This window comes from Amblyomma americanum, chromosome 1 (genome assembly GCF_052857255.1).
Source record: "Amblyomma americanum isolate KBUSLIRL-KWMA chromosome 1, ASM5285725v1, whole genome shotgun sequence".
Lineage (NCBI taxonomy): Eukaryota > Metazoa > Arthropoda > Arachnida > Ixodida > Ixodidae > Amblyomma > Amblyomma americanum.
The window spans coordinates 211,340,382-211,362,358 of NC_135497.1; the positions used below are offsets into that span (position 1 = coordinate 211,340,382).

The window sequence follows — 21,977 nt, forward strand, 5'->3', positions numbered from 1 at the left end:
GTGGTGGCTTAGTGGCTATGGTGCTCAGCTGCTGACCCAAAAGACACGGGTTCGATCCTGGCCGCAACGGTCGAATTTCGCTTTCATCGAAATTCGAGGCCCGTGTAGTGTGCAATTTTAGTGCACGTTAAAGAACCCCAGGTGGTCGAAATTTCCAGAGCCCTTCAAAGCGGCGTCCCTCATAGCCTGAGTAGCTTTGGGTCGTTAAACCCCCATAAACCAAACTAAACCTTAGAAATTACTGAGCATTTATTTAAGACACATACCTGCTTTAAATAAGGCTAATTCAATAATGGCAGGGAATGGGCGAGTTGGTTTTCCATTTTGACAGTGAAAGCGCTCAAAAAGACAAGGACGACAGAACGTGTTTCTCTCTCGTATGTCTCTCTTATTCTGTCCTTGTTTTTTCGAGCGCTTTGACTGTCAGAGTTAAATAAGGCAAATGTGATCCGACAGGTGCACAAGAACATACACAGGTGTTTTCCTCAAGCTTCAACCGAAATTTAAGGCCACTCTGCTAAGCGATATAAAAAATCATTTTGCTTCTCACATTAGAATTTACATTCATGTCTGCATATTCCGCTTAATCGTAGTGGCTTTTTACGTGGTATTTGCTGTGTTCGTCCGCCTCTGATAGGCCGGCAATTGAAAATTAAAATGATCTAAGGAATACCGATTTACACGCATAATTTGCACACCCTTAACTTATCACCCGGGTTTACAAAAAAAAATTTTTACTCGCATATTTTAGGCACCGCGCTGCGCTAGACCGCCATCACGCACGCGGGCTCTACTATGGCTCTACTCAGTAGCATTCGGCTATTCCATGTGTTTGTTCGGAATGCTTTTTGAATCTTTTGTGCACTGGGCGTTCATGGTGGTGTCTGGGGCCGCTGTTACAATCGTGGTGGCACCAGCGGCATCGCCACTCGGAACGGCCAGCAGCGATTCCGGGGAGGATCGGCAGCTGATAGAAGAGCCAACATCGCTGTTTGTTTGGCTGATGCATGTGACTCGACTGCCGGCTACGCTTTTCTTGGTGGCTCTGACGACTTGTGTTTGGTTGTTCGGTCGTGTCTTGCGATGGGATATCGCAACTATACAGCAAGTTTCAAACTGCTTGTCAGCGCCTTATCACAACGCGGAGCGGCAAAGCCAGCGAGAATAACCCCGTGCGCACAAGTTTGCCCATAGACGACAATCGTTGTGTCGGCAAACTAGTGCGCACGTGGCTATTCTCGCTGGCTTCTCAGCTCCGCGCCGTGATAAGGCGCCGACAAGCAGTTTGGTCGACGCTCGCGCAGTACTGTTAAAGAATTGTGTGGTGTGATAATTGATTTTTTAATCCGCGGTTGCTTTCCCGGATAAAGTTGCAAAAGCAAACTTACGGAATCCGGAACTACCGATCGCTGTGCCGCAAGCGATGACGCTGTTTTAGCATCTTATTAGGTTCGTGCATGCACCTTCATGCCATCCCGCGCGGGGAGGGGGGCTAGCGTAGGGTGCGGGTCCGGGTGCTGACGTATATGCGGCAATATACACTATACCTATATTGCGCGTTATGACCTTTGTGGAGTTTTATAAGTAGCGCTCAAGAAATCCCCGCGTAATTTGCGCACCCCCTTCTTAGAGCCCTAATTTCTGAATAAAAAGTGCACAAATTATGCGCGTAAATACGGTAATTCAAATAATCTGACTTTGCCGAGATGCTAGCGTCGCCGGACCGGTGTTGAAACAACACACTTGTTGAAGGTCACGAAAATGAAAACAGAAAAAACTGCGCATCGTGCACGCTACTACCCGAGTCCGGTGCTGCTTCAAACATAGCGCACCTAGCGCCACGCTGTGTACGCTGAAGGCGACTGGCAGCAGGGTTTTTTTTTTTTTTTGCGCACAGTGATGTGCGGGACATTGTCCGGGTGATTAGCATCTGAAAATGGCCCCCTGCATTCAACTTACGACCTCAAGCACACTGAATATCGCGCCTAAACTTATGCTGAGAGCACGACAGAATGAGAGCGATAGATTTGCAGACGTTACTTGAGTCTTGCACTGTTTGCTACCCAACTGAAGAGCAGCAATACGGATCAAGAGACGCGAATCTACTGATTAGATTTCAATGAGGAGACGCAATGGTAGCCGCGAAGCTGATCCATCGTCCACCTTGTCTTGCTCCTCGGCCCCTGTCCATCGCTTTCGCGCCTACCTGACTACAATAAACTTGTGGAAACTTATGCCGCTTCCTTTTTTCTGCATTGCGGCTCAACGAACTGCGCCACAATGTATTGTCACGCCGTGAATTATGCCCGAAAACATGCAAACGTGGCGCACTCAATGCGGATGGTCCCGCTTTTTGCCCACAAAACGAATGTCCCTGCTGACGCCAGCGCCGCCGCATCTCCTTGACGTCACGGCCTGACGCTTGTCTATACTCCGCGAGTGATGACTGAACGTAGAATAAATGCCGCTCATTTCCCGATTGGTGTTTCTACTTCAAAAAAAATTTTTTCTTCGCACATCACGTGTATGAGCCACACCCGGAAAATCAGCCCTCAAATCTGGAAAAAAAAGTGAGGCCCTTACACGCGTTTATACGGTAAATGTTCAAGTACTTTTGCACACACGGCTCTGCTGTTTGTTTCATTTAGAAGTGTAACTAATAAGCTATGAAAAGGGGTTTAATGGCCCTGAAAGAACCGGGCAATGAATGGGGTTCTTCTAGGTGTCGGCGGTTGTTCTAGAGCCAGCCAGCAACGCACGCTCAGCAATAGCACTGCCACTACCATGTTGACACACCTTCGTCGTTACAGCTGCAATTTCATACGTTGCAGTATGCGCTGGGTTTGTTGCTTCTAGTGAAAAAAAATTTACTTTCAGTACACTTCAAATCGTCCATATTTCCGCAGTAGCGAAAGAGTTAAACAGCCCATACACTGCACATACTCTCGAGCACAACAGCTCAAATATGCTGATGTGTGGCTCTTCAATTTTATTTATAAAGCTTAAAAAAGCTCTATTAAATCTCCTTCACATTAAAACCTCTCCAGTTTTTCATTTATGTCAGCCAGTTCAGTCAAGCTTTCTTGCACAATTGTGCTTGCCTCACTCAGAAGCAGTTCATCAGACTCAGTCTCGCCTATTTATCCTTGTGAGCCAGGACAGTTTTGATCAGCTCCTGTGCTGGCTGAAGCATCATCGACATTTCTGCCAAGAGTGCAAGCAAAAAGCCTGCACAAACCATGAATAATGTATATGGCTCCATTTTTAAAATAAATGGCAGAGCACCCGGGTCATGTTGCACAATTGAAACGAATGGTTAAATGCAAACAAAGAACACTGGTATTGCACAAGTGAGATCGACATGGCAGTTAAAACGTGGACTGCAGCTATGGCACTCAGTTGGATATATTGAAAGTCCCCGGACATGGTGTTGCAATGAAGACTCAGGAGCCAGAAGTGCACATGCAGGAATGTACCTTGCGGCCGCAATCTTCATTGCAAATGTGCATCAGTGTCAAAAAATATTCCATGCACAATACGAGAACAATGGGCATTGCACGTATGCGACAGAAACCAGGAAAAAATCCTCCACGCGAGCCTAGCATTGCACTGTCTCACAGGAACATCAAGCTCGATGCAAGGTTACCAGATTTAGGTGTGAATCTTGAGAGACAGATGCCGAGTGGATCGGCACTAATGTGTTGTCAATGCCTCTTGCCCTTGCCCTCTCTCCCTTTCCCACTTCCCACAGCTGAAAAAGCTTGCCACCAAACTTGCCAAACTGCATGGCTCTTAGCCTAATGTGGATGGGCAGATCACGCCTCACAGCCATTTTAGTCGTCAGCCATGCTGCCTGTGAGATATTCACAGACGGACTTTACAAGAGTAACAGAAAATTTCACTGCACACTGCACAGCATGAAATGCTGTCTACACGTCGCCGCCATACCCCACACACCGTAAGAACGGCCTCTTTCTACAAGCTGTTGCTCTACCAGTCAGCAATACCGTTCCTGTGTATCAGGAGCATATACAGGAACGCAGTCACCAAAGACGATATTCTGGTAGATGTGATGTGCCGTATACGTGGCAACTGCCATATACTACCAAATTATATCTGCTTAAATTGCTTGACTCACACTAGTGACATTCAAGATGGCTGTCATTCTTTACGTCGAACAAACGAACAACTGCGCACTGGGCCGCAAGTTCGACGTTCGCAACGGGTGATACAGGTGTGGCAGCTACAGCGAGACAAAATTTTCAGCTGTTCCATGCGATGCCGTGATGTGGCTGTTAGCGAAGTGCGGGGTTTCGCTGCACGACGATGTTAGAACGACAAGCTGCGGGACCGCAGCAGCGAACACGACGGCAGCGCTAGTGAGGACGATGGCGCAAGTGTGGACGAGTAGTCCAGTGACTAATACATTTTCGTTTTGGAATAAGCCCACGGGCATGGCCGCGCACGGCAGCCGATAGCAGCTGGTACTAAGTGGAGGCCGCAGGATAGTGCTATCGCGTTCTATAATTAAAGGGCAAGTGCAAACGACTTCCAAGTTTGTTTTTTCAGAAATGTGGTGGGGGGAGGGGGGGGGGGGGGGGGGGTTGACTTACAATCATGTAAATACGATACGATGAAGATATGTTTCAAGTCCAAACTATTGCTAGATATTTCAAGGCGGCATCGCTTTTTCCACAATAAGAGGCAAGTAAATCGGCCTACTAAGCGGATGACTTCCTCTGGTCCTTCAGTTTCCACTACTGCCATGCATTTTTTTTTTTATGCCAGGTAAAAAAAAGACCTGATGTAGAGTCACGCGGGAGCAGCGAGGGCCTGCCCAAACTCGTTTTCGGTGTCCAGCACCTCTTACTGCTCGAACACCACGCTGTTCCATCGTTAGAGTAGGAGGCCGACTGTGAGGGTGAAGCCTTGCACAGAATACATGACCTGCCGCCTTGGATGAGTGGCCGCAGCCTTTTGCTATTCAGCATGCGTTATGGCTCACTATCAATCGCGGCAGCCACATTACCGTGGAGGACAGATGTAGAAACGCTTGTTAAGACTTCATGTTCTCTTTTCCATGTACTTCTATTTGCAAAAGCACTTAACAAAGGAATTTATTGGTTCATTTCCAGAACAAAGTCATGGTAGAGTAAGCAAAGTTTCATGGTAGAGTAATCCTTGTCTCACAGGCAAGTTTAGTGTCACTTTCAATGAGCGACACTTACCTTGACAGTCAAACCCGGTTATAACAAACAGCGTGATTCAACGAAATTTGTTCGCTATGTGGAATAATTCGATATACCCGAACCCACTTATAATGAATTTTAGTACCAAATTCATTGTATACGAGGTCGCGAACAGTGGAGCAAAAACGCGCTGGCGGAAGAAAAACCATTCCACTCACCATGAATTCTACTCGAAAAGTAATTTATTAGCGAGAAATGTACACCTATTTGCAGTAGGTAGTGATTTTTTTCCTGAACACTGTGTTTAGCTCCATCAATGAGAATTGCATTTTCGACAAACATCTCTTCAACGAACTCCTGTCCGCTCCTCCGTGTTCCCAAACAGTATCGTCGCTGCACATCGGTAGCAGAAGCGGCATCATGAAGCGTCTGGTGAGGGCGATTATCTTCCAGAGCGGTCCGGAGGCGGCTGGCTCTTCAGCACACTAGCACTCCGGAAACACTTTCAGAGTTCAACGGGCTTGCTACCCCAGCTACGTGGTCATCAACTGTCAAAAAATCCTTGAAGGCAACTTCTGTTGGCACACTATCTGAAACTTTAGCGAGTTCTTCCCACAGCGTGGCAACACAACTCTCATCTTGCGCTATGCGCACTGCACTCGCAGCTTTCGCACCCTCATGACGCAGTCAAGCATGACGGAGGTAGTCCTCTTGAGCCGGTGGTTTAGAGCGTTGAGTCAAGTTTTGTCCGGTGCAACTGATCATTTCGATCGCGGCCAGTTTATTAATCTTCAGCTCGTCACTAACCCGCAGTTTCACTAAAAGCCGCAGAATCACGCGCTTCCAATAGCCTAGGCTGAGCGCACTGATGGTGCCTTGATCAAGTTGCTGTAAAACCGCTGTTGCTTCTGGAGGCAGGAAGCAATAGCTCACTGTTTTTGAGCAACACACCGCAGCGGTGTTGCGGTGTGTTGACCAGTTATCCAGGAGGAGGCAAATCTTGTGCCCACTTGTTGCAAGCTTTTCAGAAGGGCCTGCCACTGTTTCGTCATTATCTGGCAGGATGAAAGGCTGGAAAGCAAGCACGCAGCACCACAGGTACAGCCTAGAGAACAAGCAACTCGCAAATGCAAACAAAGGAAGCATGGAGGACGGCGGCGTACTGGAGCCTACCTAGGCTGCCGGGATGCCTTTGGCTGCCTTCTCCCAAAGCAAGTGCGATAGTTCCGAAGCTGCCCGCATGTGCTTGATCCCATGGTAGGCGGCTACCGAATAGGAGTGCTACAAAGCAAAGCTGGCCGACGACGCGGATTTCAAAGGGCTGTTCCCACTCCTGCGTTCCACAAGTTTCGCTGAAGTGCGGCCGGGCGGTTGGGTAACGTGTCTGCTTTGAGACTACCTGGAGCTGGCGCAGCAGCGCGTTGGCGGGCATTTGGTGACCGATCGCGAGCGCTCAAGAGTTCAATATTTCCAATGTGTAGTTCGTTATAAAAAATACGTTTTACATGCATAATGCTAGAAGAACTTCAGAGTGTTCAATATAAAGCATATTTTGCTATATCCGAGTTCGTTATATTCGGGTTTGACTGTAGTGCTATTCGCACAGTGTCACCCAATGAACTTCAGTGACATTTTCTACAGAATGCACTCGGTGTGAAGTCAGTTCGGCAAACTCGCTCCACTTGGTTTAAATAAACTTAATGCTGTCCGCGTGAACACGTAGCTTTCCTGTGTGGTGTAAATTCTTGTACTACAATGCCAGCATGGCTATATTTCGGAGAAAATAGTTCACGGCACGCCGGCGTTGTGTAGCCCGAACAGGTATGCACTCTCCACCTGTGGTCACACCTGCCACACACTGTGCAACACTCGCTCAGTTTATTTTCAACTCAAGGACATTGGTGAACCAGAGCGTGTCTTCTATCTTGGTTCAGGTAGGTGCGACGGCTACGTGCACATCTGAATGGGCCTTGAAGATGCTAGCACTGCATCTAATATACCATCCCGCAGTTTGTCGTTTCGTTGCCCAAGGAAAAGCCTGTGGTGGACAAACAGGTGCAGCAGCTTCGCCTTGCAAGAATGGTAGCAAGGAGGCAAGGTGCAAGTGCAGTATTTTACTGGAAAAGCTCCATTCTGAATGACACTTTGTTTCCCCATGCAGCAAATGCCTCTAAAGTGGTGCTTCACAAGGTGAAGTGCATTCATTGGAAGTGACATTAAATTTGATGGAAGTGATCCGGGCTGTACACTGTTCAAGAGAGTTTCAAACTGTCCCCTTTCAAAGCCCTAACTGACTGCACCACTACCCAGTTCTCGCAGGCAGCAGTGAAAGATGGTCATCCCAGCCTATGGTGTTTGTACAGTGGAAGGTGTGCAGACCACTTGCACTGCTCCACAAGCACACTTTAGTAAGCTTGATGATAAAACGAATACTATAAGCGCAGTCATCGAATCCGATCCCAGGCTTGGTTGAATGGTAGACACAGAGGTGAGCACAGATGGTGGAGGCGCAGAAGTAAGGGACCCCAGTGGTTACGTCACGCAGCCAGTTTTCCGCTGGCTGCTCTCCCCCACTGGAGCACTTCGCATGCGGCAGAGGCCAAAGCGACAGTGCATTTCTAATCAACAATTACATAGCTCCTAGGAATGAAATTTATAAAAAAACGTATACATTTTCGGGGATTATAAGGCGCCCAAGTCCGTACACCTGCGGCTTTTTGAATTTGACACTCTTCAGCTTTCCTATAAAGTATTAAATAAGCTCCGAATTAGACGCAACAAGAAATGAAAAAGAGGAGTAAAAATAACAAACCCTTGGAGTGCACTGTCAACACAACTGGGATGAGTAACTAGCTGTTCATAACTAAACTGTAAAGCGTGGTACAAACTCATGAAATAGTAGTGCTTGTTTCCATGCAAACAAAACAGCATCATACTTACAGTGTCCCTGAGGTTAGGGTCAGCTCCTCGAGACAGCAGGAGGCGTACTACATCAACTCGTTTAAGCTCCGTGGCCCACACCAGTGGCGTCCATCCGCCGTCATCCTACGCAAGTTAGGCACGCCGAAACATTCGTTTTCAAATCCAAAGGACAGACTCTTTCGCGTCATTCAATCCCACAGTGTTGCAAAAGCATGACCACAGCAGAAATGTGTGCATGCAATCACCTCAGCACCATAACAAAAAATGAAAACTGCACTCCAAAAGATGTCCACCCATTCCCATTTCAGAAGAATGTGCACAGCCTCAAAAATTTCCTACCTGGCCAGAATGACCATGCTAGAGGCTATGCTGGTGAGACTAACTATTTGGAGTTCTAAATATTTGTGAATTCGAACACCAGCAATTCGAAATAGAGAGTTACTAGGCCTCAGCCCCCATACTTTGTACTCCCTCAAAAGATCTAACACTTATTTTGATTCATCAAGCTCGATCAGGAGAGGATCAAAGGGAACAGTACCTGACCATTGATGGGGAGTTTTGCATTCAAGAAAATGTGGCACAGCTCAACGCTGCCAAACCGGGCCGCCAGATGCAAGCAGCTCTTGCCATCTTCACCCTAAACCATGGAGAGTTACAAATGGTAGTATAGGTTAACTAAAACTGGATACAATGCAGACTGCTCACAGCTTATGTTTTGAAATGCAGTGCCACACTACAACCTAGATATTTTGAAGCAGGCCAACTACAGCAGATTCCCGTTAAGACAAACTCGGTTGAGACGAATTCTCAGTAAGATGAACAGTGTGAGAGCATTTGGTCGGTTCTCCAGAGGGGTCAACGTAAAAAAAAAAAATACATTAAGATGAACTGTTCTGCGCGTGCTTCGGTTAAGACGAACTTTTGCAGTGACCACGAACCCCGGCAACTCCATTTAACAGCACTTGCTGGGTGTCTATGCAGCATTGTCAACCAAATGAAAAAAATATAAAGCACTTCTACGGAAGAAAGCGCAACCAACAAAGTAGCTTCAGTGCAACTTCGTACAGTCGTGCGGGGAAGCTGTCCTGTGGGGGTGGGCTCAGTTCCTTGTAGAGAAGCTGTCTTGCCGATGCAGCAAAGACAAGGCACATTTACTCCTGCCTGCATGCGGAGCAGAGATGCCCGATCTCGGTATCGTGCGCGCATTTCGTGGCATGCGTTGCCTCCGGAGGACTGAAACACGTGTCTGAGCTGAGTGCACCTGCTCGTTGACTAGGGGTTTAAACAGCTGGGAGCCGAATTTCAAATTCAAATGGCATCATAATAAGCATAATCACGGCGAAGAGATGACCAGATATCGGCGCCACACGAGCATTGCCTGAGGTGGACGGAAAGGTGCATGGTGTACTTGCACGTGGAGCTGATAATAGCTACACTACTAAAGAAGAAAGACAAGAGAGGCAAACACCCAGCTGGGCAGCTGCAGAGCGCTCGGAGCCTCAAAAATTAGGCCAGGAAAAAAAAACACACAAGTAGCAGTCGCAGTGGAAGATAAAGTATGAAAAAGAAGACAGTGAAAAAACTAAAACTAAAGCAGACGATTTTCACGGCTACCGGAAGTGTGCCCGTGACATCGTGGCTGCCGTGGCTCCAGCGAATGACAGCGTGTGGCGGCTTGGTGACGTCATGGGTAGAGTGACGTCTTTTTTCACGATTTTAGTTTCAAAATCGGTCGCTTAAAATCGGTTTCAAAATGGGACAATTATGTCTCCAATCGGCCCACGAATTTTAAAAAACACGGTTTTTAAAAATTGATAATAAATTGCTGGCTCAGTTCCGAAGACTCATACTTGGTGTGAATGCTTCTTAGGATTATTTCTAAGCATTGAAAACATTTACAAGCGACTTTTTATTCATTGCATAGTCCCTTTAAAGGTAGTCTACTGCATCACATACGTTACACCACCACAGATCGGAACAGCAAACAGCACAAAGCACTCTATGCAAGCATGTCAAGGAAACATCAGAACTTTTTAATCACATTCTAGCTTGCAAGAGAATTTACATGATTAAATTAATCACATTCCCATTGTTTGCCCTTCCTACCCATATCAACAACACAAAAGCAAAAAAAGAGAACATGGCTGCTAACACACAATTCTGCGGAAAAAGCGCTAATCCATGAAATCATTAAATCACAGAAAACTAGGGTCCCTATTTACATTTAATCCCTCGTTACAACGAAATCCCTTTACTCGCTAAATATCGCTATATTCGAAATTCCGTCCGGTCCAGACCCAAACGCATGCATTTCAAGCCGCATTACTCGAAGCATATGAAGGGCTTGACCCGCTTAGAGCGAAGTGGCGAGCGGAGGCATCACCGCCGAGCGACGGCGACCCTTTTGCGCATGAAGTGTGAAATTAATACCGTAGACAAATTTGTCTTGCAGGCACAGAACAGGCCCCAAAAGTACCAAACCTACGACCGATGACCTGCCTAGTAACGGGTACCAAGCGAGTGCCGAGTGCCCCCACTCAGCAGACATCACGCGCGGACTCGGATTCAGAGTCACCAAATGAAGACATGCATGAAGACTCTCTTCCCGATGACTGTGCTGCCAGTGCAGTGCCACAATCGCTAGCCAACGCATGGGGTGCGCTTTGTGTCGTCGACAACTACGTTGTTCCAGATGGCCTCAGTGTCGATCATTTCGTTCGCGCTGATGACGATGTAGTTGTTCATGAAGAAATGACCGATGATGCTACCATCAGCAGCGTGTGCGAAACCGACGACACCGAGGGCCAAGGTCCAAAACATGAAGAGAAGGTAAGCCCGAGGAATGTGTTGGACGCCTTCGACACGATCCGATCGTATTTAGGCGCACACGACGACGTGGCAATGGATCACTTCTTGCAATGTGAAAGTAGAACTATGAAGTTGCTGCAAGGCAAGGCTCGGCAAACCAAGCTAACCGACTTTTGGAAATAAATTTTCTTTTTGCGAGCTGGTTTCTATCTTTTCTGTCTCATTTTCGCGGCAACAAAATTCTCGCAAAAGATAATTTTTTTGCTGTCCCCGGCGATTTCGTTATTGCGGGTTTCGACTGTACAATATGTACTTAAATGGCACAGCAATTTATAAAAGGAACAACTAAGTCTCGGCAATATACGTGTAAGCTTAATTACCCTTACTCCAGATGTTTACCAATCTAAAATAACTTTCCCAACAAAAATGAAAAAATTACATTATTTAAATGCATTTTATAAAAGCAACAAATCAATGAACACTGCCTGAAATACTGCATCAAGCTCAATAAACAGAAGCTAAGTCTAGACATGGGGGAGACTTTAAATCAAAGCAGTTTCTCTTCCATCAGTACATTTTTAATGAGGTACTTAGCGGATAAGGACCAGGGCAGAAAAAAAGAATGCACACAGACACAGCACTCATGCCCAAAATGCACCAACATGATCAAGTATTTACTATTCAACTCTATATGTACTACCTATTATCTACTATCATGATCAAGTATCTAAAATTTTTGAAATTTTTAATAATATCTAACCCAGTGCCTTTCCTCTCACAACATACAGTCAAAACAATGCATTTAATAAATCAGCAAAAAGAAACCCACCGACTCTGCCGAGTTTTCAAAACAAACTGTTTAAGATTACATGGCACTTATGTCATGAATATTTTCTTTCCTTTCAGGACAATAATTCCTGAATATGTTTCGTTCTTCACTCAGGTAGCCTTCATTACTTAACACGTAGCAATTCTTTACGGAAAGTTACATGACTGTATATATAAATTTACCTTGGCATGAGGATTGGCACCTGCTTTGAGCAAGTACTGAACAACAGGAAAAGCACCAGCATCCACTGCTCTCATCAGAGGTGTGTACAGCTGGTCATCTCCATGGTCAACAGGAAGGCCTACCTATAGCAGAACAGAGGATAAAATGCCCATTCAACAGCTGTACAAGTAGTAAATTGAAAGCTAGAAAAAAAAAACCGCTCAAATCAAACACCTTGTGCTCACAGGTGATGCTTCCTTGGTCACATCTTCAAAGCACACCACTACATGCTACCGCAGCCTAGAAAATGCTGTGCTTGTCTTTTTGTTTAGATGCAATACCTCCTGCTATTCAATAACCTTTCGCAAACTCAGTCAGCTTCCGTTAATTTCATCTTGCTAAGACATGAAAAATCAACCCAAATCCTATGAAGTTTGAACCAAGCAATGCACTTAAGTTTGTGCCAAATCAAACCTTAACTCACAAAATCTTGCAACGATGACCTAGAAACATGCAGATTGTGGGGATCGTGGGTTTTGGGTTTTTTATGTCCTGAGGCGAATCGGACAAGGAGCAAAGATTGGGCTTCGGACTAACTAAGACCACCTGAGCTTCTTTATGGTTTATGGCAGTTTAACGTCCCAAAGCGACTTAGGCTATGAGGGACGCCGTAGTGAAGGGCTCTGGAAATTTCGAGCACCTGGGGTTCTTTAGCGTGCACTGACATCGCACAGTACACGGGCCCCTAGAATTTCACCTCCATCGAAATTCGACCGCTGCGGCCGGGATCGAACCCGCGTCTTTCGGGCCAGCAGCCGAGCACCGTAACCACTCAGCCACCGCGGCGGCTCTGAGCTTCTTTAATGTGCGCCAACATCGCACAGCACACAGGCATTTTTGTATTTTACCTCCATCGAAATATGGCCGCCACGGCAGGGATTGAACCCGCAACCTTGTGAAAGCCAAAGCACCTGGGCCACCTCGACAGGTTGCAATCATGCAGGTGCTAAGCAAATGAATTTGCAATACAGTAAAACCTCGATAATTCGAACTCGAGGGGGACCGGAAAATTATTCGAATTAAGCGGAGTTTGAATTAACGAGCGGACGCTAAAAAAAGCGGCCATCGCGTGATGGCCGAAGCTAAAACAGGCATATCTGAGATCGTTATCTCTTACTACGCGCTACTACACATTTGCGGCGGGCAATTGCGCGAATTAAAATCATAGAGCCCGAATGTCGAAGGAAATAAAGTTAATTTGTTTATGCGGTTGGAGCTAACATCAAAATGCATTCGCGTAAGCAGCAAGCTTAATGATTAAATATGACACTATAGGTCATATAGGCTGCAGCACAGCCGTAGTGTTTTTTGGCAGAAATGCCAGACGGATCGCCTTCAGTCCGCTGATGTCGCAATGGGCTGAACAGTTGTCGACGAACAACAGAACATTCCTGTTCTGTGCCGCGAACTTCCTGTCGAGTGTGCGCAGCCAATCCGTGAAAATTGCTCGCGTCATCCACGACTTTCTGTTGAAAGTATAATCAACAGGGAGAGTTTTTAGCCCTTTAAAGCAGCGAGGCTTCGCTGCTTTGCCTATAACTAGCAAGTGGCACCGTTCCGTGCCAGTCGCGTTTGCGCACACCAACACCGTCACTCTTTCCTTGCTTCTCTTCCCGCCTGAACACGTGCCGCCTTTGTAACTGACAGTCCTGTTCGGCAGCAACTTAAAATAAAGCGCGGTTTCATCTGCATTGAACACATCGCTGAGCGAGTAATCGGCAAGGTAGTCCTTTAGTTGACCTGAGATCCAATTTTGACACGTTTCTTCATCGACTGCGGCTGCCTCTCCACAAACGCTTTTAAACGTAAGTCCGTGACGGGCCTTGAAACGCGACAACCAGCCTTCCGACGCGCTGAAGTCACTTATGCCCATCTGGCTGGCGAAGTCCACTGCCGTTGCGGAAATTATTGGTCCACTTAGCGGAATGTTCCTGCTGCGAACGTCCTTAATCCATGCCATTACAGCATCCTCCATCTCTGGATGAGCCGATGTTCTTAGTCGTTTCCGCGAGGGCTCCATCTCCTTTTGATACGCATTGAAGATCGAGTCCTTGTTCTTGAGGTATGTGGACAGCGTGCATTTCTTGACTGCAAACTTCTCTGCGATCGCTGTCTTTGTTAGGAGACCACGTTCGACCTCCTGTAATATCTCCACCTTCGTCTTCAAATCCTTTGCGGAGTACTTTCCTCGGTTTGCCATGATTGGCACAGTCGATGAGACGTCACCAGCGAGACACCAAACAAACGAGGAATATCACGCAACACAAACTTCGCTAGACACTGCGGCAACAAAGACTAGGCGCAAGAGGGGCCGGGTGCTGCGTGCAGGATGAAGGAAAGGAAAGAGTCTTCGCTTCCCGAGCTGCACAAAAGAAGGGTACCGGAAGTCACGCGTTCTCGCAAGGGCTACTGGGAGAGTTTAGCGGACGGCGCAGCCAATAGAACGCTGGGCGCAGCGGCGTCGTCTGCTGCATGGGCAGGCGCGCTGGGACGGCGCCCAAGTAGAGGGAAGCGGGGGAACGGGGAGGGGAGGCCCGCTTGATTGAAACGTTTATTTCCATCAGAAAAAAAGCGCGGCTTCAAAAAAATGTGACGTAACCGCCTCTCCCGAGTACTTCCTTCCTCCATGGTCGTGTGCGTCTCCAATGGTCACGACCGCCTCGGCGCAGCGGAAACCTGCAACGGCTTGCGCCGGAGCCACCGTGGCCGGAGCATAGGCGGCGCCCGCGGTAGGGTGGCTACCCGCGTGACCGCGCGTCAGCCAAAAATAGACAAGCCAATGCTTCGACGCTCCGGCAGCGAAAACCTGCTACGGCATGCACCGGAGGGTTGGTTCGGGCAACGAAATTCACGTCTCACCTCGTGCGTGCTGACATGCGTGCTGGCTTATTTTTTTCTCATCATTCTGCATTTTTTTTTAATTTTCAGCACATTGTATTTGCTACGAGGTGACTTCTATATGCGAGGAGCAATGCCAGCCATCGGCGCCTAGTTCGAATTAACCGACGTGGATACCGGCATATTCGAATTATCGGGAGTTTTGACCCATTGAAATACACAGGGCTTTGCCGGGACCCGGCCATCAGTTCGAATTAACCGGAAGTTCGAATTAAGCGATTTCGAATTAACGAGGTTTTACTGTACCAACGTGCACTGTAAAGCCAAGTCAGCATTGTCTTGATACGTTTGCAACCCTTCTGTAAATTATACCAACTACAGTTGGCCACAGTTCTTGGGCATAGCTGTCATCACTGCTGCAATGCCACACAAACTAAGAATTATGGCAGCTAGACATCTCGTTGGCTAATCAGAGGCCATGTTTGCAATGTATTCAAAAATAAGAATGGTGTATGACTGAACAGGGCCATTACACTAGTCATTCACAACTACCAGCAATAAAAATGGCTAAGCACTCTCCAGTCACAAGCTGTTTCTATGAGCAAAGAGCTCAGTGAATACAGCCAGTTCTGTGCTGATGCAAAGCAAGAGTGGTGTAACACTTCATCTGCAGATCATCAGCGGCAGCTGCTACAAAAGCGCCAACTAAGCTAAGCCTCAGGGACTGCTGCGCCAAGTTGTAGATTGCACTTGACCAAAGCCAAGGCCAAGTGCCACTAGTGTTCGGCATTGCGTGTTCTATCTCCGACTGCCTATGGTTCAAATACCTCAACTGCTGCGCTAAAATTTTGCATTATCAAGTATCGTAATCGTCGGCCAATTTTTTTCTCTTGTCAAGTACGTCCGGCATGCACTCATCTCCGCACCAAGACAACTGGCCAAGACGCACAGAGGCAGCAGTTTTCTCACGAGTCACATTCGTGAAATCATTTTTCATTTCAGCTTGCTGTAGCAAATGAGGAGTGTGATGCGTGAAGAGCGTGAGGAGAAAACACTCACATTAATCGGGAAATATGCAGTGTTAGTGCTTGATCACAAACACTAATGGTTTTCTCACTTGTAACCAGTCTGGTACACGGTACAGAAAATAAGCAGTCGATTACAATTACAATTACTGCATCTGAAACGTAACTGATTACAGTGATCAATTATAGGCCAAGAAAGGTAATTGAACAATTATTGAAAGTAATCGATTACTATATTGCGTTAAATGCTTTCAAACTTTTGCATAAAACAAATTTACTCAGATTACAATGAACTACTGTGGCTTAATTGCTTGTTGTTACACGGTAATTTGTGTCTCGAAATTATCATCCTTAATTTTGCCACGCTTCCATGTGAAAAGATAAGCAGCTACATGGTCTATCATGTGAAAAGGTAAGCAGCTACAGGGTCTATCCTGAAAGTAATGAGACAAGTCGCGGCATGGCGCGCGCTTACGCTAGATTCGGAAACCAGTTTTGGAGGGAGAAGGGGAACCTTCAGATTCACAATGAGACAAGTTCAGTTGGCTTCAAGCAAGCAAAGCGAGTGGACGCCTTTCAGCATGTGCCCCTGTTTCGTCGCTACGTCGAGGAAACCATGGACCGAACATTGAAACAGTGCAACACGGTAAAGTTTTGCATTAAACTGAGTAAGTCGCCTACCGAGACGTTCGACATGATCGAGACAGCATGTGGGAATGATATATGACCAGATCACTAGTGTTCCAAGGGCATAAAGCATTTGCGAACTGCCGTGAAGATGTTCAGGACGACACAATCAACATTACCATCCATAACCGCCGTCGACGGGTGCCCAGACCGTTGTTCATCTTTTTGCATGGCTCACAGACACACTGCACGTCTGGCTTGTAGTCAGAGAACTGAACTTTTTCATTTTTCAATGTTCTTTTTTCCCATGAGGCGGCATTTTTTAGATGCGTTGCAAAGATGCGGTACCACGCTCACTTGCCCGCTAACGACGACTTTGGAGCCTCCAGTGTTGCCTAGGGTCCCGCTGTGTCATCTGGCTTGTAGACAAACAACTAAAGTTTCGTTTCTGGTGTGTTTTCCCCCCTCAAGGGGGCAATTTTTAATGTGCTCCAATGACGTTTGGCAGACTCCGCACGTGCGACACACGCTGCACAACGTTGCAAATCCCAGGATTCCACTTTGCTGCGATTCATTTTATCGACGCCTCAAGTAGCAGTGAGCCTGAAGATGCTGCCTTTTTGTCAGGATTTAGTTCTGAATCGCCAACAACGGAAACCAGCTAGGAACACAGACGGCCGCCCTTAGTGGCCAACTATAGGGTTTGCAGTTATTGTTTTGAAGCAAGAATACTACACAAGATAGAACTTTGACTTTTTTTTTCTAAGACAGTGGCCAATAGAATACCAAAGATTTTACACCTTTCAGGAAATTCTTAACATTTTTTTCTTTTTTAGGTACAAGCATGTATTTACAAGGTTTGATCAATTCCTTCCTAAAATCGTTTTTGGTGAATAAAATTTTCTGTTGCAACAAGCAATTCGTAATTCAAACTTGTATGCCTAAGAAGCACACTTATTTAGCTTTGTTTTTGTGTATTGCGTAAATACAAAAAAAAATACTACTGAAACCTACAAAAAAATGGCCCCATGGTAGAGAAAGAGTTAACTGTCACTGCCACCACTGATGCTGCAGGATACCTCATGCTGCCGTGATGCTGCCAGCTAATATCCCTTTGTGCTTGTGCTTGGCTGATGGTGGCAGGCTGCGGGCGCATGCTTCACGTGCTTCAAAGCGGCTCTGAAAGGGGCTGTAATAAAGTTGCGTTATGCCTGTGATGTTGAAGGACGCCACTTTAAGGATACACCCCAGCAAGTATTTTTCTGACGCGAGTTATTGAAGCTGAGTTATGTGTACGCAAAATTTGAATTTCAGCGTCTTTGCGCCTTTCCCTTTCCGGTGACGTCCTGTATGTACCAGTGGAAAGAAGCAAGCCTAAATTGTGTACTGGGTCTAGCCGTTTAAGGTACAATTGCCTCGCTGATCCATAAACTATGCATCCGTAATCTAATGTAGAACACACTACAGAGCGATGAATCTGTAAAAGACAAGTCCTATCGGAACCCCAATGTTTTCGTGAAAGTACTTTTAGTATATTCAGAGATTTAGAAGCTTTCTTTTTGAGTATGTTTATGTGTGGTAGGAATGTGAGCTTTTTGTCATAAGTTATTCCTAGAAATTTGTGCTCACAATCTTTAATTGGTAGTGCGACTTCATTTAAATACAGGGAGGGATCAGTGTGCAGTCCTCTTCTAAACGAAAAAAGAACAGCTACTGACTTTTGCGTAGAAAACTTGAAACTGTTTTTGTCTGCCCATGTTGTTAGTTTATTTACTGTCATCTGTATTTGCCTCTCACACGATGTAACGCTAGAGGATGTGCAAGCAATCTGGAGATCGTCGACGTAGACAGAATACATGATAGACTTTGGGATTATTTTTGCTAGGGAATTCATTTTTACTATAAAAAGCGTGGTGCTTAAAATGCACCCCTGAGGCACGCCGTTCTCTTGAATGAAATTCTTAGAAAGAGTGGCACCCAGGCGTACTTGAAATGAACGGTTGGTCAAAAAGTCACTCAAGCATTTCAGCATTCTACCACGGATGACGAGGTCTCCAAGGTCCCGCAGTATGCCAAACCTCCATGTGGTGTCATAGGCTTTCTTTAAATCGAAAAAGACCGCAAGGCAGTGTTGCTTGTGTATAAATGCGTCTCGGACTGTGTTCTCTTGGCGGCCTAGATGGTCGGTTGTAGAGCACGCGTTTTTAAACCCACACTGATGGATGTCAAGAAGATCATGGGATTGTAATATAAACATTAATCTAATGTTAAGGACGCTTTTGAAGGATTTGGCAAGTACACTTGTTAGGGCTATAGGCCTGTAATTGCCAGGGGAGGTAGGTGCTTTTCCCGGCTTCAACAACGGTACAATAACGGCTTTTTTCCAAGCCTCTGGAATCTCTCCTGATAACCATATTTTGTTAAAAAATTTCAGAAGCGAGTCTACAGCGTGTTCGGACAGGTGGGCAAGCATTTCATAATAGACTTCATCTGGGTTTTCTGCTTTTGGGTTTTCAAAGCTGCTAGGCCGCTACGCATCGGTCGACATCAGGAAGCGTGGGAGGTTCGAACAGGTTAATTATTTTGGTTCAGAAAGGGGTCACAAAGAATAATTCATCCTCTTTATCGTCATTGAATAAATAATAGCTTAATTGTAAATGCACAGCTGCTCTTCTCAGCATTTTACTAAGCATATGGAATCACGCCGTTTCTAAATCCTGGTGGCAGCCGCCCATCGGCGTTCCGCCGCGCTGCTCAAAATCCGCAGCGCAAGTTCGCTCCATGTGGGTCGCCCTTAAGGCGAACGTACTGAAAACGAGGCCTGCACAACCGGACAAGCACTGGCACTCTGCAAAGTTCGCTTCTGCCCCTTGCTAGAGCTAACTTCAAAAGAACACACCATGATGTTATTACTGTGCAGCATTTTGGCGCACTGCCAAGAAATGCGTTGTGGACCGTGACGGTGGGAAAGGGGGAAGCGTTACAGACTGACGCTTTTTTTTTTTTCAAATTGTTACGCAAAAATCGGGGTGGTTGGGTTCATTACCAAGCGGGTTCGTTACACAAGTAAATATGCTCCATATACCGTAATGCAGATGGTTCTTGTCAGTTTTTTTCGCGGCCATTCGATAATTTGAACATCGGATAATACGAAATTTTTTCCCGAAGTTCGAATTAACGAGCTTTTACTGTAGTAAATGCTAGAAAAAAAAACTGATTCAATAAAGGCAAGGACAAAAAGTCACACAGCAGCGTGCGCTGTAATTTTTTACACGATAGAAGTCCACGCAGTCCATGTATTTTGCCTCTGATAATACAAAATGCTCTAGGAGTAGTGCTAATTTCAACAAAAGCCTTGCTTCACGCGCCTTCTTGAGCTATATCCTCGCCTCCGTGCCCTGCATGGAAGCCGCTGAGTTCAGTGTAGTAGGTGGCAAGTTGCGGTGCCATCCGACAGGACGGGGGTACCTACAGTGGTCACTTCATACTTCTCGGGATGATAACCCAGACATGATGGCCCAGACATAAGAGCAAAGTGCCCCTTCATAGTCAGTTTGCAACCAATTATAAAAAAAAAAAGAACTAACTGAATAACCCAGGATGTTACCATTTCATAAAGTAATCGATTAATTACAAAATTACAAGAAAATGTAATTGACTACAAGTGACTGATTACTTGTAACACGTTGCGCACAACTCTGCTTATAACTTTTCTTTTACTGCACAAACCTGAAGCATTCCTGGCTTGCATTTAGTGGACGTCGGGTTGAGGTTGAATAGGTTATAGAAGAGTTCTTTAAGTGCAAAACATCACAGTATTAGCACTGGTGTCGGGTTGCCGAGCCCATAGTGACGGCGGAATCAGCTGCAGCGATGCAAGAATGCTGGCGCTCACTGGCATTTCCCTGTCAGGTGCGACGCTACGAACCTGATGCTTGCTGGCTTTCTCCCAGTTCGCAGCGCACAGAACACAGATGTACACACATGGCACAAAAATGAACTCAGCTTTGCGACGCATATGCTACCGAGCGTTCATAATAAACGGCACAAAATGAGCTTGGCTGCTGTGTAGTCACCAGCCACCAACGCATTGATGCACGGCTGGATCAGCTGACGCAATTCAATGATGCTGGTGCACACTGGCATCTTCCCGTTACCTTGCAGCGCTCAGAAAAGGGCACACAGCGAGGATGCGGCCCTGACAACTTTGTCGCAAGTCTGTTCCCTAGAATTCGTGATGAGTGCCACAAAATCATGTTGCAGGTTTGCCACGCCGCAGGCAGTCAAGGCTGTAGTAACGAGGCAATGGCACACAGCGGATTGCAAGCAGCCATTCTGAAGGAAGTCCTTCATTGTGTTGCAATGCCATCTCATGGGGTTGCTGCACACATACCAATTTGGGGAGAACTGGGAGGTGAGGATTCTGCTGCATTCTTGAGTTCTAACCGACTATAGTCACTAATTTCCTCACAATTACCAGTTGAATCATAAGGTAGCTTGCCAATACAAAATTCCTCTGTAAAAGGTAGACACAGCCAAACAACCACAACTGCATAGCCTGGATTTAACACTAAATATGAGACCACTCAAAATTTGTTTCTGAAGGCTAGTTGACACAAAAGTGAAGGCCAGTTGGGACAAAATGTTTCAGAATATAGAAACTGAATGCCTCCGGTTTTACAAGTATTCAGTAAGAAGGTTCCAACCTGAATCAGCATGTGAACCAGGACTAGGTTCCCTCCTTGGGCAGCTGCATGTACAGCTACGAAGTCTGCTGGACCGAGTTCTCGACCAGCTGCGAGCAAAATAACGAACTTTGTACTTACCGACAGAAAACTGGAGTTTCCGCTACAATATGCAAGGCAAACACATTATGCAAAAATTACAAGTCACAGCTAGCATTTTTAAGACAAGAAGAAGAATAAGAAGGCAACTATTAATTACACACAGATAAACATCTTGAAACAAACTCTGTTCCACAACTTTATGCCAGTTGCATCCTATTTGCCTTAACTCGCACTAAACAAATGCTGCATACACCAAGGCTGATGAGAATTTACAGTAGACTCCCAAAAAGATGAACTCGGTTAACATGAATTCTCGGATAGATAATGTGAGATCATTCTGTCAGTTTTTAAACGGGTTCAATGTAAAAAAAATATTAAGACAAACTGTTTTCTGTGTGCTTCGGTTAAGACAAACATTCGCACTGACTGCGAATCACGGCGACCCCGCACAACGACACTCGCGGGGTGTCCGTGCGACTCCGTCGAGAAAAGAAAAACTATATGAAACACTTCTAGGCAAGAAAGCGCACCCCTCACAAGATAGCTTCCGCGTACCTTCGCCCACAAGTTCAGGGAAGCTGCCTTGCAGCAGCATGCTTTCTTGCCAGTGTGGATAAGGCAAGGCACCTTCGAGCCTACATGCTCACGGCGCCAAGATCCGACATGGCCAGATCTCAGCATCGCGTGTGCGTCACGTGCAGCGTGTTGCCTCCGGCAGATGAAAAGGCAC

General features: G+C 46.2%; 1 protein-coding gene across 2 annotated transcripts in view; it reads right to left on the minus strand.

The window, feature by feature from the left end:
- The window catches only part of G9a (histone-lysine N-methyltransferase G9a), a 145,395-nt gene that overhangs the window by 64,337 nt on the left and 59,081 nt on the right, over window positions 1–21,977 (minus strand). For both annotated transcript variants that reach the window (XM_077648411.1, XM_077648410.1), the window contains exons 9-12: window positions 21,167–21,255; window positions 11,931–12,053; window positions 8,650–8,748; window positions 8,130–8,234 (exon numbers count right to left, since the gene is read on the minus strand). In XM_077648411.1, coding sequence (XP_077504537.1) covers window positions 8,130–8,234; window positions 8,650–8,748; window positions 11,931–12,053; window positions 21,167–21,255 — 416 coding nt within the window. The remainder of the gene's footprint in view (window positions 1–8,129; window positions 8,235–8,649; window positions 8,749–11,930; window positions 12,054–21,166; window positions 21,256–21,977) is intronic.